The 17,968-nt window shown below is 37.3% G+C and overlaps 1 protein-coding gene across 1 annotated transcript in view; it reads left to right on the top strand.

Moving 5' to 3' along the window:
- Window positions 1–17,968, top strand: part of SAMD13 (sterile alpha motif domain containing 13) — a 49,009-nt gene that overhangs the window by 6,761 nt on the left and 24,280 nt on the right. Inside the window, exon 4 of the mRNA XM_036089886.2 lies at window positions 787–871. Coding sequence (XP_035945779.2) covers window positions 787–871 — 85 coding nt within the window. The remainder of the gene's footprint in view (window positions 1–786; window positions 872–17,968) is intronic.

Below are 17,968 nucleotides of genomic sequence, written 5' to 3'. Positions count from 1 at the left end.
TTTTAATTTTTTTTACTGTCCTCATCCTACTAAACAAAAAGACAAAGTGATGGATGCTACTATATCTCCTTGGATGTTTTGGTGATTTTTACCTAAATCTAATGAGCTGCCTCCCCTCTCTTACACACACACACACACACACACACACACACACACCCCAGCACCACCTTTCTGTGCTAAGGGCTATCTGACATTTTTGTGAGCTTCCAGCTTTACCACAGCATGGCCATCTCACAGACAGGCTTTAAGGCTTTCGTTGAGAATATGTGAGGTAGGGGAATACTTGCTGACAAAAGCTTTCAGTGCTCTTTTGCATTGCAATGAAAAAATAGAAGGTTTGTGAGTGGACAAAAAAAAAAAAATGCAATTAAAAAAAAAGAAAAAGAAATCATAGCCCGTGGTCTGAAGGGCAGGAAAAGGGGGATTGTTTTTCTCGACTTTGACTCATTTATGAGTTGCAGTGTCTTAAGTGAGAGCTTGGCACCCAGGGGAAGCTGTGCCAGTTCACACAGCACTTGTTTTGAACGAGGATTCAATTTCATTTGCAAATGCTTATTGTCAAGGCAGGGAGTGCCAGTACAGATGAAAGCACCCCAATCCATCTCCTCCAGTTCTTTAGGTTTAATCACATCTCTCCAATCGCCGAGGGAACTGGAGGTTTAAACAAACATACGTGAACTGGTGTGAAGCTCTAAAAGGGACCATTATGGGGTTTCCGATTCAGAATATATATTCTTCTCTCACTTTCTAAGAATTAAACACAAGCTTTTCTCCCTTATTGATTAGTTGCTGAAGTAAAGGAACCCTGCAGCCTTCCCATGCTATCTGTTGACATGGAAAACAAGGAAAATGGCTCTGTCGGTGTAAAAAAGTAAGTGAAACTGGCTTGTGAGTTCTGCTTCTGCAAACAACAGAGGGACTTGGTTTCTATTTTTATACTTCTTGCTTATCTACTACAATACACTGTTTAGGGGTGATTTTGCATCTCCCCCAACCCCAGTTGCCTTTTTCTTTATTCCATTTCTAAGACAGAGATGACTCAGGCATCAAACTGTGCATAAAGGGTTAGGGTGTCAGGCTTTGGAACAGGGACGGTGGAGGATCTCAGCCCCGCATTCTGTATATTGAAACAAAACACTGAGCAAACAGACTCTGCCTTCCAAGTCCATAGGCTACAAGGGTGGGGGCAGAACAGAGAATTCCAGTCCTTTTAAATAAAACCACCTCTATCAAAACTGAGACCTGTAGTAAAGGGAAGAAAAAAGCTTTAGTTAGAATGCGAAGTTGAACAACTCTGTCCTACTAATTTTATGAACTGATCCTTGAATGTGAAACATTTCAGTACATAACATAGTGTTCTGTTTTCATGTCTGTTCTCACATTTGAAACTTTGTTGTGAGTTATATGCTTGATTTTTTTAAAAAGGAATATTTAGTTGCATTATGTAGCATATTCTGAAACATGCTACATATTTCAGGGTAACTCAAGGTATCTGTGAGTATATGAAAAATATGTATATCCCTATTTAGATGTTATTTTGAAGCTATAACTACTTTGACTACCAGGAGAAAGTAAGTTCCAAGAGAGTGTTATCTTCCATTTTTCCATGTCATTTAGTTTAAAACTGCCCTCAATTTGAGCTTTGGAGAAAACTAATTAAATATAATCCATAGAAGTTATGATATCTAAATGAGGAAACAGTGTGCTACATGTTTGTGAGTAGAGGGTATATTTTGTTTCACAGAAAAGTTACATTACGATAAACTTAATAAAACTGCTTTTAAAGATTCTCCTGTAATGTATATATATCAGTGCCATCCTGGCATGCTTATCCCGTTCTTGAAGTTTAGGGTAGGTGAATGTAGGAGAAATAAAAGAAACAGATGCACTTCCCCCCCCCCCACCCCCGTATGAGTTAGATCAGTGCTTTCCAGGAAGTAGTACTTTGAACAGTGATGGATATGTTCTTCACTTGCACTATCCAAAATGGTAGCCACTGGCTGTTTAAAATTTGAAATGTGACTAGTGTAAACTGATTAATTGAACTTTTAATTTTAAGCAATTTTAAAAGTTAACAGCTTTGTTGAAATATAATTGACATATAATAAACTGCATGTGTTTAAAGTATAAAATTTGTAAGTTTTGATATTTGTACACACCCGTGGAACCATTACCACAATTAAGATAACCCCCCAAATTTCCTCATAACCCTTTATAATCTCTCCCTCCTGTCCTTCCCTGCCACCATATCCCCAGGCAACCACTGATATGCTATCTGTCACTATAGAGTAGTTTACTTTTTCTACAATTTTATATAAATGGAATTATTAAGAATGTACTCTTTTGAGGGAAGTGGGGGGGTGTGGTTTATTTTACCCAGCATAATTAATTTAGGATTCACCCATGTTATAGTGTCTATTAATAGTTCATTACTTTTTATTACTGAGTAATATTTCATTGTGTGGATATACAATGGTTTGTTCACTGTTTATCCATCCACTTGCTGATAGACATTTGGGTTGTTTCCATTTTTTAGGTATTACAAATAAAGCTGCTTTTACCATTTGTGTACAGGTCTATGTGTGGACATATGCTTTCATTTTTCTTGGATATATAGGAATGGAATGGCTGGGCTATCTGGAAGGTGTATATTTAACTTTTAAGAAACTTACAAACTATTTTCTCAACTGGTTGTCATTTTACATTCCCACCAGCAATGTGTAAACATTCCAGTTGTTCTATATCCTCATGAACTCGGTATGATCAGTCTTTTTCATATTTGATATTATATTAGCTATAGTTTGCATTTTCATTTCCCTGATGACTAAAGATGTTGAGCATCTTTTCATGTGCTTATCTGCCATCCATACATCTTTCTTAAGTAAAATATGGTCCAAATCTCTTGCCCATCTTTTCCTTGGGCTAGTTATTTATATATTATTTTGTAGACAATTTTCATATATTCTGGATACAAGTCCCTTATATACATGATCTGAAAATATTTTCTAGTAGTATGTGACTTTTCTTTTCATTCTCTCTACAGTGTCTCTCAAAATGTAGGAATTTTTAATTTCAATGATCTCTAGTTTATTTATTTTTATTTTATGAATAATGTTTATCTTTTTTTTTAAGATTTATTTATTTATACAAGAGCGTGCACAGCAGGGTGGGGGAGGGGCAGAAGGAGAAGGAGAGAGAATCTTAAGCCGGCTCCATGCCCACAATCGCCCAACATGGGGCTTGATCTCATGACCCTGAGATCATGACCTGAGCCAAAATCAAGAGTCAGATGCTTAACCAACTAAGCCAACCAGGCGCACCACGAATAGTGCTTTTATTGTCATGTCTAAGAAATATTTGCCTAACTTAAGGTCACAAAGATTTACATTTTTTTAGATTTGGGACTGTGATTTTTGAGTTAATTTTTGTGTATGCTGTGAGATAAGAATTAAATTAGTTTCTGTTGTTGGCGGGGGGGGGGGGTTGCCTATGAATATCCAGTTGTTCCAGCACCATTTGTTGAAATGTTCCTGCAACTCTGTTGAAAAATAATTGATTATATATGTGTGGATCTATCTGGACTTTTTTATTCCATTCATAATTTTGTATGTATTTATGTGAATATGACATAGTTTTTATAACTATAGCTGTATAGCAAATCTTGAAATCAAGTAGGGTTATCTATTTAACTTTGTTCTTTTTCAGACTTGTTTTGTCTCTCCTAGGTTCTTTGCATTTCCAAATGATTTTTAGAATCAGTTTGTCAATTTCTACAAAAAAACACCTGCTGGTGCTTTGATGGCATTGTGCTGAATTATAGATCAACTTAGGGAGAATTGATCTCTTAACAATATTGTGTCTTCCAACCCATTAACACAGTATTTTTCTCCATTTACTTAGGTCTTCTGTAATTTTTCTCAGTGATATTTTGTAGTTTTCCATCTGTAGATCCTGCACATCTTTTCAGATAGATCCCTACATAAGTCTATAATTTCATGCTATTATAAATTGTATTGCTTTTTAAATTTTAATATCCAATTGTTTGTTGATAGTATATAGAAATACAATTGATTTTTGCATATTTACCTCATATTCTACAAATTTGATAAACTCATTTATTCTAGTAGCTTTTTGGTAGATTTCATTAGATATTTAACATAGATAATCATGGGGGCGCCTGGGTGGCTCAGTTGGTTAAGCATCTTCCTTTGGCTCAGGTAATCTTCTTAGGCTCCTGGGATGGTCCCCCGCATCAAGTTCCCTGCTCAGCAGAGAGCCTGCTTATCCCTCTCCTTCTGCTACTACCCCTGCTTGTGCTCTCCTGTTCTCTCTCTGTCAAATAAATAAATAAATAAATAAAATCTTTTTAAAAAAATTATAAATGTGTCTTGTGAGTAAAGACAATCTTACTTTGTCCTTCCCAGTATGAATATATTTTACTTCTTTTACCAGCCTTATTGCACAGAATAGGACCTCCACTAACAAGTTGCATAGAAATGGTGAGGTTAGGCAAACTAGTTTTGTTTCTCTAAGGGAAAACATTTAATCTTTTTCCTATCTTTGGTTTTCTATATATAATGTGTCTCTTTTTTGTCTGCTTTTTTTTTATTGTTATGTTAATCCCCATACATTACATCATTAGTTTTAGATGTAGTGTTCCATGATTCATTGTTTGTGCATAACACCCAGTGCTCCATGCAGAACGTGCCCTCCTCAATACCCATCACCAGGCTAACCCATCCTCCCACCCCCCTCCCCTCTAGAACCCGCAGTTTGTTTTTCAGAGTCCATCATCTCTCATGGTTCGTCTACCCCTCCGATTTCCCCCCCTTCATTCTTCCCCTCCTGCTACATTCTTCTTCTTCTTTTTTTTTTCTTTCTTAACATATATTGCATTATTTGTTTCAGAGGTACAGATCTGAGATTCAACAGTCTTGCACAATTCACAGTGCTTACCAGAGTACATACCCTCCCCAGTGTCCATCACCCAGTCACCCCATCCCTCCCACCCCACCCCCCACTCCTGCAACCCTCAGTTTCCTGAGATTAAGAATTCCTCATATCAGTGAGGTCATATGATACATGTCTTTCTCTGTTTGACTTATTTCACTCAGCATAATACCCTCCAGTTCCATCCACGTCGTTGCAAATGGCAAGATCTCATTCCTTTTGATGGCTGCATAATATTCCATTGTATATATATACCACATCTTCTTTATCCATTTATCTGCCAATGGTCATCTGGGCTCTTTCCACAGTTTGCCTATTGTGGACATTGCTGCTATAAACATCGGGGTGCACATACCCTTTCGGATCCCTACTTTTGTACCTTTCGGGTAAATACCCAGTAGTGCAATTGCTGGATCATATGGTAGCTCTATTTTCAACTTTTTGAGGAACCTCCGTACTGTTTTCCAGAGTGGCTGCACCAGCTTGCATTCCCACCAACAGTGTAGGAGGGTTCCCCTTTCTCCGCATCCCCGCCAACATCTGTCATTTCCTGACTTGTTAATTTTAGCCATTCTGACTGGTGTGAGGTGGTATCTCATTGAGGTTTTGATTTGGATTTCCCTGATGCCGAGCGATGCTGAGCAATTTTTGATGTGTCTGTTGGCCATTTGGATGTCTTCTTTGGAAAAATGTCTGTTCATGTCTTCTGCCCATTTCTTGACTGGATTCTTTGTTCTTTGGGTGTTGAGTTTGATCAGTTCTTTATAGATTTTGGATACTAGCCCTTTATCTGATATGTCATTTGCAAATATCTTCTCCCATTCTGTCAGTTGTCTTTTGGTTTTGTTGACTGTTTCCTTTGCTTTGCAAAAGCTTTTTATCTTGATGAAGTCCCAATAGTTCATTTTTGTCCTTGCTTCCCTTGCCTTTGGCGATGTTTCTAGGAAGAAGTTGCTGCGGCTGAGGTCGAAGAGGTTGCTGCCTGTGTTCTCCTTTAGGATTTTGATGGACTCCTGTCTCACATTGAGGTCTTTCAACCATTTGGAGTCTATTTTTGTGTGTGGTGTCAGGAAATGGTCCAGTTTCATTCTTCTGCATGTGGCTATCCAATTTTTCCAACACCATTTGTTGAAGAGACTGTCTTTTTTCCATTGGACATTCTTTCCTGCTTTGTCAAAGATTAGTTGACCATAGAGTTGAGGGTCCATTTCTGGGCTCTCTATTCTGTTCCACTGATCTATGTGCCTGTTTTTGTGCCAGTACCATACTGTCTTGATGATGACAGCTTTGTAATAGAGCTGGAAGTCTGGAATTGTGATGCCGCCAGCTTTGCTTTTCTTTTTCAACATTCCTCTGGCTATGCGGGGTCTTTTCTGGTTCCATACAAATTTTAGGATTATTTGTTCCATTTCTTTGAAAAAAGTGGATGGTATTTTGATGGGGATTGCATTGAATGTGTAGATTGCTCTAGGTAGCATTGACATCTGCACAATATTTGTTCTTCCAATCCATGAGCATGGAACGTTTTTCCATTTCTTTGTGTCTTCCTCAATTTCTTTCATGAGTATTTTATACTTTTCTGAGTACAGATCCTTTGCCTCTTTGGTTAGATTTATTCCTAGGTATCTTATGGTTTTGGGTGCAATTGTAAATGGGATCGACTCCTTAATTTCTCTTTCTTCTGTCTTGTTGTTGTTGTATAGGAATGCCACTGATTTCTGTGCATTGATTTTATATCCTGCCACTTTACTGAATTCCTGTATGAGTTCTAGCAGTTTTGGGGTGGAGTCTTTGGGGTTTTCCACATAAAGTATCATATCATCTGCAAAGAGTGAGAGTTTGACTTCTTCTTTGCCAATTTGGATGCCTTTTATTTCTTTTTGTTGTCTGATTGCTGTGGCTAGGACTTTCAATACTATGTTGAATAGCAGTGGTGATAGTGGACATCCCTGCCGCGTTCCTGACCTTAGGGGGAAAGCTCTCAGTTTTTCCCCATTGAGAATGATATTCGCTGTAGGTTTTTCATAGATGGCTTTTATGATATTGAGGTATGTACCCTCTATGCCTATACTCTGAAGAGTTTTGATCAAGAAAGGATGCTGTACTTTGTCAAATGCTTTTTCTGCATCTATTGAGAGGATCATATGATTCTTGTTCTTTCTTTTGTTAATGTATTGTATCACGTTGATTGATTTGCAGATGTTGAACCACCCTTGCAGCCCAGGGATAAATCCCACTTGGTCGTGGTGAATAATCCTTTTAATGTACTGTTGGATCCTATTGGCTAGTATTTTGGTGAGAATTTTTGCATCCATGTTCATCAGGGATATTGGTCTGTAATTCTCCTTTTTGATGGGGTCTTTGTCTGGTTTTGGGATCAAGGTAATGCTGGCCTCATAAAATGAGTTTGGAAGTTTTCCTTCCATTTCTATTTTTTGGAACAGTTTCAGAAGAATAGGTATTAATTCTTGAAATGTTTGGTAGAATTCCCCTGGGAAGCCATCTGGCCCTGGGCTTTTGTGTTTTGGGAGATTTTTGATGACTGCTTCAATTTCCTTAGTGGTTATAGGTCTGTTCAGGTTTTCTATTTCTTCCTGGTTCAGTTTTGGTAGTTGATACCTCTCTAGGAATGCATCCATTTCTTCCAGGTTATCTAATTTGCTGGCATAGAGTTGCTCATAATATGTTCTTATAATTGTTTGTATTTCTTTGGTGTTGGTTGTGATCTCTCCTCTTTTATTCATGATTTTGTTGATTTGGGTCATTTCTCTTTTCTTTTTGATAAGTCTGGCCAGGGATTTATCAATCTTGTTAATTCTTTCAAAGGACCAGCTCCTTGTTTCGTTGATCTGTTCTACTGTTCTTTTAGTTTCTATTTCATTGATTTCTGCTCTGATCTTTATTATTTCTCTTCTCCTGCTGGGTTTAGGCTTTATTTGCTGTTCTTTCTCCAGCTCCTTTACGTGTAGGGTTAGGTTGTGTACTTGAGACCCTTCTTGTTTCTTGAGAAAGGCTTGTATTGCTATATACTTTCCTCTTAGGACTGCCTTTGCTGCATCCCAAAGATTTTGAATAGTTGTGTTTTCATTTTCATTGGTTTCCATGAATTTTTTTAATTCTTCTTTAATTTCCTGGTTGACCCATTCATTCTTCAGTAGGATGCTCTTTAGCCTCCATGTATTTGAGTTCTTTCCGACTTTCCTCTTGTGATTGAGTTCTAGTTTCAAAGTATTGTGGTCTGAAAATGGGCAGGGAATGATCCCAATCTTTTGGTACCATTTGAGACCTGATTTGTGACCTAGGATGTGATCTATTCTGGAGAATGTTCCATGGGCACTAGAGAAGAATGTGTATTCCGTTGCTTTGGGATGGAATATTCTGAATATGTCTGTGAAGTCCATTTGGTCCAGTGTGTCATTTAAAGTCTTTATTTCCTTGTTGATCTTTTGCTTAGACGATCTGTCCATTTCAGTGAGGGGGGTGTTAAAGTCCCCCACTATTATTGTATTGTTGTTGATGTGTTTCTTTGCTTTTGTTATTAATTGCCTTATATAATTGGCTGCTCCCATGTTAGGGGCATAGATATTTACAATTGTTAGATCTTCTTTTTGGATAGACCCTTTAAGTAGGATATAGTGTCCTTCCTCATCTCTTATTACAGTCTTTGGTTTAAAATCTAATTTGTCTGATATAAGGATTGCCACCCCAGCTTTCTTTTGGTGTCCATTAGCATGGTAAATGGTTTTCCACCCCCTCACTTTAAATCTGGGGGTGTCTTTGGTTCTAAAATGAGTCTCTTGCAGACAGCATATCAATGGGTCTTGTTTTTTAATCCAATCTGATAGCCTGTGTCTTTTGATTGGGGCATTTAGCCCATTTACATTCAGGGTAACTATTGAAAGATAGGAATTTAGTGCCATTGTATTGCCTGTAAGGTGACTGTTACTGTATATTGTCTATGTTCCTGTCTGGTCTATGTTGCTTTTAGGCTCTCTCTTTGCTTAGAGGACCCCTTTCAAGATTTCTTGTAGGGCTGGTTTCGTGTTTGCAAATTCCTTTAGTTTTTGTTTGTCCTGGAAGCTTTTTATCTCTCCTTCAATTTTCAGTGACAGCCTAGCTGGATATAGTATTCTTGGCTGCATATTTTTCTCATTTAGTGCTCTGAATATATCATGCCAGTCCTTTCTGGCCTGCCAGGTCTCTGTGGATAGGTCTGTTGCCAATCTAATGTTTCTACCATTGTAGGTTACATATCTCTTCTCCCGAGCTGCTTTCAGGATTTTCTCTTTGTCTCTGAGACTCGTAAGTTTTACTATTAGATGTCGGGGTGTTGACCCATTTTTATTGATTTTGAGAGGGGTTCTCTGTGCCTCCTGGATTTTGATGCCTGTTTCCTTCCCCAAATTAGGGAAGTTCTCTGCTATAATTTGCTCCATTATACCTTCTGCCCCTCTCTCTCTTTCTTCTTCTTCTGGGATCCCAATTATTCTAATGTTGTTTCGTCTTATGGTATCGCTTATTTCTCAAATTCTGCCCTCGTGATCCAGTAGTTGTTTATCTCTCTTTTTCTCAGCTTCTTTATTTTCCATCATTTGGTCTTCTATCTCACTGATTCTTTCTTCTGCCTCATTTATCCTAGCAGTTAGCGCCCCCATATTTGATTGCACCTCATTAATAGCCTTTTTGATTTCTACTTGGTTAGATTTTAGTTCTTTTACTTCTCCAGAAAGGGTTTCTCTAATAACTTCCATGCTTTTTTCAAGCCCAGCTAGTATCTTTAAAGTGATGATTCTGAACTCTAGATCTGACATCGTACTAATGTCCGTATTGAGTAGGTCCCTGGCAGTCAGTACTACCTCTTGTTCTTTTTGTTGAGGTGATTTTTTCCGTCTTGTCATTTTGTGCAGAGAAGAATAGATTAATGAGAGAACAAAATGCTAGCAGGGTAACAACGTCCCCAGAAAATATACTCTAAACAAATCAGAAAAGACCTGAAGCAGTGGGAAAAGAAAGGGAAAGAGAGAAAAAAGAAAAAGAAAAAAAAAGAAAAAGATAAAGATAAAGATAAAAACAAACAAAAACAGAACAAAACAAAACAAAAACAGAATGTGATCAAATATGATCAGGCTGGTATATAGATCAGTGCCACACACTAGATTTTGGGTGTATTTTGGTCTGTTAAAAGAAAGTGCCTCCCAAAATTTTAAAGAAAGAAAAACTTATATATGTACAAAAATAAGGGTTGATATGATGAAGGGATGGAATATGACTGTAAAGATGGAAATTATAAAAAATTTTATAAAAGGAATTGATAAGTTGTTTGAAAAAAGAAAGAAGAGGATTTAAAAAAAAAAGAAAACAAAAAGGGAGAGAATGTGATCAGGCAGGGGAGTAGAAAAAAACCATACACTAGAGATTTAGGGTATATTTTGATCTGTTAGAAGAAACTATCTCAAAATTTTAAAGACAGAACAACTTATATATATATGCCAAAAATACGGGTAACTACTATGAAGGGATAGAATATGACTCTAAAAATGAAAAATAAAAATGTTTTTTAAAAAAGGGATTGATAAGATGTTGGTTGAAAAAGGGAAAAAGAAAAATTCAAAAAAAAAAAAAGAAAAAAAGACAGTTAAAAAAAATAATTAACTTTGAAAGACTAAAGAATCATGGTAAAAAAGCCATGAATTCTATGTGCAGTATTCCCCTAGCGCTGGAGTTCTGCCGTTCTCATTGATCGGTAAACTTGGTCTTGGCTGGCTGTTCTCGCTGATCTTCTGGGGGAGGGGCCTGTTGCCGTGGTTCCCAAATGTCTTTGCCGGAGGTGGAATTGCCCCGCCCTTGCCCGGTCCGGGCTAAGTAATCTGCTCGGGTTTGCTCTCCGGAGCTTTTGTTCCCTGCAAGCTTTCCGTACAGCTTTGGAGGCGGAGAGTGAAAATGGCGGCCTCCCAATCTCTGCCCCGGAGGAGCCGAGCACTCGGGCCCCGCTCCTCAGTGAGCCTCCAGAGAAAAGCCGTCAGTCACTCCCGTCTCCCTGGTCTCCGGCCGCACTCCGTGCTCACCCGGCCTGTGACCGCGCGTTTCTATCTCTGGCACCCGACCCCGGGTGGAGTCTCCAAACGCAGCAGATCCCTGTGGTGCGCTCCCATGCCACTCCTCCCGGGGGAGGAAGGGGAGTCTCCCCGGATCTGCCGCTTGTTGGGTCCCTGCTGGAGGAGCAGTGGCCCGACTGTGCCGTGGATCACGGTTTATGGCAGCCCCGAGCTGAGAGGCCGCACCTCGGCTCCATCTCTGCAGCCGGCTTCCCCGCTTCGATACCTGGGAGCTCTGCCGCACTCAGGCACCCCTGGTCTTTCTGTGACCCCGAGGGTCCTGAGACCACACTGTCCCACGAGGGTTCCACCCCCCACTTAGCCACCAGAGTGACGTCCCTCAGCGGAGCAGACTTCTAAAAGTTCCGATTTTGTGCTCCACGGCTCTATCACTTGCCAGAAGCGGCCAACGGAGGCCCCTCCCCCGCCGTCTATCCTCCCGAATATCGCCTCGGATTCACTTCTCCACACACCCTACCTTCCAGAAAGTGGTCGCTTTTCTGTTCAGAGAGTTGTTGCTATTCTTTTCTTCGATCTCCTGTTGAGTTTGTAGGTGTTCAGAATGGTTTGATCCCTATCCAGCTGAATTCCTGAGAGGAGACGAAATCCAGGTCTCCTACTCTTCCACCATCTTGCTCCGCCCCTCTTTTTGTCTGCTTATAAGATGTTTTTCTTTATCATTGATTTTAAAGCAATTTTATTATGAGACTTGGTATAGTTTTCTTTATCTTTCTTGTGCTTGGAGTTTTGTTTTGTTTTTTGGCTCAATGGACTTAGTTTTCATTTTTTGTTTCCCTCACTCCTCGTTTGGTGACTCCAATTATGTTGTATTTGATCACTTGATATTGTGCCAGAATTCATTAATGCCCTAGGTTTTTTTTCATTCTTTTTTCTCTGTGTTTCATTTTAGATAGTTTCTATTATTTTGCCTTCAAGGTCACTAATCTTTCCTTCTGAAATGTATAATCTATTGTTAATCCCCCTCAGTGTGTTTTCCATTTCAGACAATGTAGTTTTCATCTATAGAAGTTCAACTTGGGTTTATTTTTATACCTTGATATCTCTATTTAAAATATTCAGTATTTCCTCTTGCTTCTGAACATGTGAAGTAACGTCATTGTAACTGTTTCAGTGTCCCTGTCTACTAATTCTATCATTTCTCAGTCCACTTCAGTTGACTGATTTCTCAGTGAGAATGAGTTGTATTTTTCTACTACTTTTCATACCTGGTAATTTTTGATTGAGTGTCAGATGTTGTGAATTTTACCTTGTCAGGTGCTGGATATTTTATAGGAATTATAAGTATACCTGATCTCTGTGCTGGATGAAATTAGGTTACTTGGAAACAATTTGATCCTATTACGTCTTGCTTTTAAGTTTTGTTAGGCAGGACTAGGGCTGCATTTAGTCTAAGGGTATTTTTCCCCTCTTACTGAGGCAAGACCCATCTTCATACTCTAGCCAATTCTCATGAATTATGAGGCTTTCCTCTCTGGCAGTTGGAAACAAGCACTTTTCCCATCCCTGCATGATCCCTGAGAATTTTGCTTTCTAAATATTTGGGGTGTTCTTTCCCCAGACTCAGTTTCCTCACATGTATGTGATAATCAGTGCTCTGCTGAGGACTTGAGGGAGGCCTCTGCAGATCTCCAGAGTTTTTGTGCTGCGAGCTCTCTCCTCTCTAGTCTTCAGGACTCTAAACTCTTTCTTCAGGCAGTAAGTGAATAGAGCTTATCTTGCTTGTTTTCCATCCCTTGGATGGAAATGTCCAATGTCTTGAGTGCCATTCTTTCATATATTTTTTTCTACTTTTTTAATTATTTAGGCAGAAAGATAAATCTGGGCCTCGTTACTCCATCTTGACCAGAAACAGAAGTTCCAGTTAATTAATACAGCCACAAATGACTAGTGGCTAACCTAACGGACAGTGCAGAGTTAGATTATAATAGAATCTCAAAAGCCACAAAACATAGGCTCTTATGGCTGTTTCTGAGATCTGCCGAAACTGGGGCTTGTTTTGCTTTCATTTTATTTCCAGGCATGGAAAATATAGTTGCTTTACTAGGGAAAGTACTGTCACAAAGGGTCATTTCCAAAGAAGTCTAGGATAATAACTCTTATTCACTGGCCACATACTTCTGATCAGAGCTTTAGTTTTGCAAGGCTACTGTTTATGAAGTCCCTTCATATGTTTAGTACTTTTGTGTGAGACTTGTCAATCCTCACAACCATATTTTGAGGTATTTGTTATTATTCTCATTTTACAGATGAGAAAACTAAACCTCTGGGAGGTAAAAACCATATTTATTAAAGAGGTATTTTACATGTTTTGTACTAAATTTTCTAAATCCAGTGTGTATTTTGTGCTTTATATCTCAATTTGGATATAAAATTTTCACTGGAAATATTTGATCTGTATTAGATTTCATAAGATTTACAGTTGAAAAAATGGTAGAATCACATATCCAAGTAATTCCAAAGTTAAAAGTTCTAATAAATGAATCAAGTACCAAAAATTATTTTTATATTATATGCCAATACATTGACACAACTGGTTCTTCTTTTTTAGAAGATTTGATTTGACTTTGAAACAAATGCATATCAGTTTCAAAATGTCTGTCCAAGTTAAATAAATTTACTAAAATTTATACCAACTCAGTATAATTAACATTGAATTCGAAGTGGTGTTGTATAAATTTATAAGCAACTGTAAGGTTATCAATGTCAATATATCATTTTTCAAATTTTTCTTAAAGTTGATTTATGTAAGAAAAATGTAAAATTTCATTGTATACTACTATTCTATTGTATACTCTGACAAGTTTCAATTTCAAATTTTATGCCTATTTGACTGGGTCACAAATTAGCTTTTCTTTTTTTTTTGGAGGTATAAATTTAGTTCATTCACATGTAGTGTGATATCAATGAGAAGATATAATATACTGTGCCATTTCTTGATCTTCATTGAAAATTTGGCAAGCAATCATTTGCTTTAATAAAATCTTGAATTGGAACAATACAGTAGCTCTTTGTAAAATTCTTTAGGACTTATCCAACAAGCATTGGCAAAGAATACACATCATTATACTCCTTGTGTTCTTTTTTTTTTTTCACAATTCCATTATCTGGCATTGATCCATAGCATTTTAAATATATAATGAATGATTTAACAATGGTATCCATGACATTTCAAGAGTCTGCTTTAAAAAACTGAACATGAATATCATACAGTGGAGTAAAGCAATAAAGGAAACAGTCAGTTGTTTTAGAATTAAATTAAATCCAGATTATTTTAGCTAATGTGGCTGAAATACCATCCATCAGAATATATTTTAATTTTTTCATATCTAGCTGAAATTCTTCTTTGACAGATGTAAAAGATTTAAAAATATTTAAAGTCTGAGTTCAATTTTTTGGGCCATAAATTGACAATATTTCTTCATAAATTTGGAAGTTTTTTGAGACAAAGCATACTTCAAGTATTAATTGAGCAATGTCTTTTATGTTGCACTATTCATCTAAAGCTAAAGAAAAGTAATTGTGTTTTTCAAATTTTGAACCAGTTGATCTTAAATATTGTTAAAAGATTTTGTCTTCTTCAGGCAGTTGTTGGGTGGCTTGACTGAAAAATCTTTCACTTTTTGTGAAGTACCTTTTTAGTCTTTTCTTATAATATCCTAAGAAAACTGAATATAACCAGATGTCTATGGAAAAATTGTTTTCTTTTTTGTGCAAGAATCCAAGCCATTTATAGCTATACAAATTTATAAGCTCAGATTCTGTTTGAAATCACTTCAAAACGTTTTGTTGGACATCTAATTATGAATTCAAGTGGCTAATGTTATTAATTCTTTTTTGATTGTTGAGAAGAAAGTTGCCAAATTTACTATATGTTCACTGAAAATGTCTCTTAATACTGTCCATTTTATTATATTTACCATTTTTTTACACAACCAACAAACAGCTTTTTTCCTTTTGCTCTGCTCCAGCAAATTGCAATTGCTATTCATCATGAAATTTCCAATATACTTTCAGCCAGCCTCCTTTTTTCTTCTTTTTTTTTCCCAGCCTCCTTTTTTCTTTACTGTTCTGGTTCTAGTGCTAGTTTCTGCATCTCCTCTCAATTCCGCATCAGTAGTATGCTACCTTTTTAAACTTTAAAATTTATCCATACTTATTTTAACTAAAAAATATTTATTATAATTAAAATAGTTAAGAATGTCAACTTAATAACCACTTATGACATACAAAGAGATTCCTATAACTTGAGCTGTCTACATCAAACCCATTACCGTGTTACATGTGTATGTAGGAAAACATAATTTGAACTGAATCAATCAGTTGATACCAACTAGATTGGCCATGTGTTTATGTGTAATACTAGAGAGGACACATGCATCTGATAGAAAAACTTCAACAAATTAGCCTAGGTGATGCAGCAGTAAAAGTGAAATGTTCTCACACCAAAACAATGGAGTGTGTTTAACAGAAACGTATTTTATACCTGTTCAAATTTTTACATTTAAACTAATAAAAATTGAATACAATTAATAATTCAGTTCCTCAGTCAAATATGAAATGCCTGATAGCCTCCTGGGACTAGTGGTTACCATATTGCATGGGTATATAACCAGGTGAAGCTCTCGCACACCTGTACCAGGAGAAAGGTTACATGACTGTGAAACAGGATGATGATTACCTCAGGGCAGGGGAATGAGGGGGAAGAGATGTGGTTATTGTCAAGATCCTAACTTTTATTTTGCCTGGTGGGTTCATGGGTGTTTATTAAGTTCAAAAATAACTAACTAAATAACTAAGAGGGAGCCATTTTAATAGTTTGGACTGTATCCCTGTAGACAGTTTGTATACAAATACTTTCTGTATCCATAGGTACACACGTAGTCATACAATACAAGAATGTACACATGTATTCAAGAATATACACGTACATACACACACAAGAATGTACACATATATTCAAAGGACACATAAAATAAGCTTTTATTGAACAAGTGGGATTATAGTATTCTGTTTTTGTGGATTGTAGATGCACAGATTTTGGATTAATCATAAACCTTGTTACATGACACTCTTATCATTGATCTATGTTTGGACATGTTAGATCAATGTTAGAATTTTTACTAAATTCTAAAAAAAAAATTCTAGGTATTTTACATGTATGTGCCTATCTGTACAAATCACAAGTATTCAATGTCAGATATATGTATATTTTATTTATTTATTTATTTATTTATTTATTTGCTATTCACATAGTCTTCCTCCCTTTTTCAACAGTGGGACTTTTTTCCTTCTTTCATTTTCTTCTAGGATAGAGGAGGAACCAGTGCTCCCACACAATAGATGCTTATAATAAGTTAGCAGCTTTTCAACAGGAAGCAGTTTATTTCTCTACTACCACCATGCCCCTCACCCCTCAGTGGGGAAGTTCTACTGCAATAGAAAACTCACAGTAGCAATGTTTAGTAAGGACTTTCGTTCTTTCTTTCTTTTTTTAAGATTTTATTTATTTATTTGAGAGAGAGAGAGTGTACAAGAGAGCATGAACAGGAGTAGGGGGAGAGGGAGAAGCAGGCTCCCCACTGAGAAAGGAGCCCAATGTGGGACTCGATCCCAGGACCCCGGGATCATGACCTGAGCTGAAGGCAGATGCTTAACTGACTGAGCCACCCAGGCGCCCCAGGACTTTCAAAAGAAGCTGTTTCTTATTAATGTCATGTCTTTTTTTTGCATCCATATCTCACCATATCCTCTGCCTTTGCACTCAGTGTATGGTTTCATTTTGAAGAAAGACTTTTTTTTTTTTATTTTGGAACTAAATTAGTAATGTGATACTTTTCTTTGTAACGTGCTATAAAATTTTTAACTTGCTTTAATAGTGTAAAACTAACTTTTGAGAGGCTGTTAACTGTAGTAACTATTTTTTTTAACTGTAGTAACTATTAAGCTAAGCATTAACTTTTTGCCCATGTGTATTTTAGAGGGTTAGTAGGTGAATGGTAAAAGTAAAATATTAAGGTAGAATTAGAAATTATTATTAGCATTGTTAGAATTTCAAAATGCTGACCTTATTATAGAATTATCAAAGAGACTTTTCATATAACAGTAATAACAATGGCTATTATTATTTAACCTCATTTAAAAAAATCTAACAATGCTTATGGGTACAACAATCCACCATTCAGGTCTCCATCTCTAAGGGAAGCAGTCACATCTAGGGTTAAATAAAGAACTTCATGGGATATAGGATACTTGGTTATTTGCCTGGAACACTTGCCTGGCTCCTTAGCGAAGGAAGAAGAGGAAACTGATAGAAATAATTGTGTGTCTGATCACTGGGTTTCAGCTTTTGCTCATTTACTCCTACTCCTGTCCTTTTGTGGTACTGCATAAGTAATCAGCAGTCCTTAGACAGATGTTATTTGAAAGCAGTGAGGGAATTGTATCCAGCTGCTAGGTAGTTCCTAGGTACTCTCTCCCCATCAGGCCCCTCTCATCTGTTCTGTCCACCTTTCCCAGACCCACAACCACACTGCTTGACTCTACCTGAATGCAATGAATGATGGTTCCCACCATGCTGTTCTTTTCAGGGAACAGCAATCTGGAATAGGCAGGTGATCATGATGGTAAATCTCTATACTAAAAGCAAGGGAAATAAAACTCCCAAAACATTTTAAGTGGCTAAATACCAAATGCCTCTTAATGGTTTGTTAGGAAAGAAAGAAGGAAGGGAGGGAGGGAGGGAGGAAGGGATGAAGGAAGGAAGGAAGGAGGGAGGGAAGGAAGGAAGGAAGGAAGGGAGGGAGGGAGGGAGGAAGAGAGGGAGGGAAGAAGAAGAAGAAAAGAATAGGAGGGGAGGGGAGGTAAACTGAGTCCATAATTCAAACTTGAAAAATAACCTTTCT

This window comes from Halichoerus grypus, chromosome 5 (genome assembly GCF_964656455.1).
Source record: "Halichoerus grypus chromosome 5, mHalGry1.hap1.1, whole genome shotgun sequence".
Taxonomy (NCBI): domain Eukaryota; kingdom Metazoa; phylum Chordata; class Mammalia; order Carnivora; family Phocidae; genus Halichoerus; species Halichoerus grypus.
This window is presented reverse-complemented; position numbering and strand designations above follow the sequence as displayed.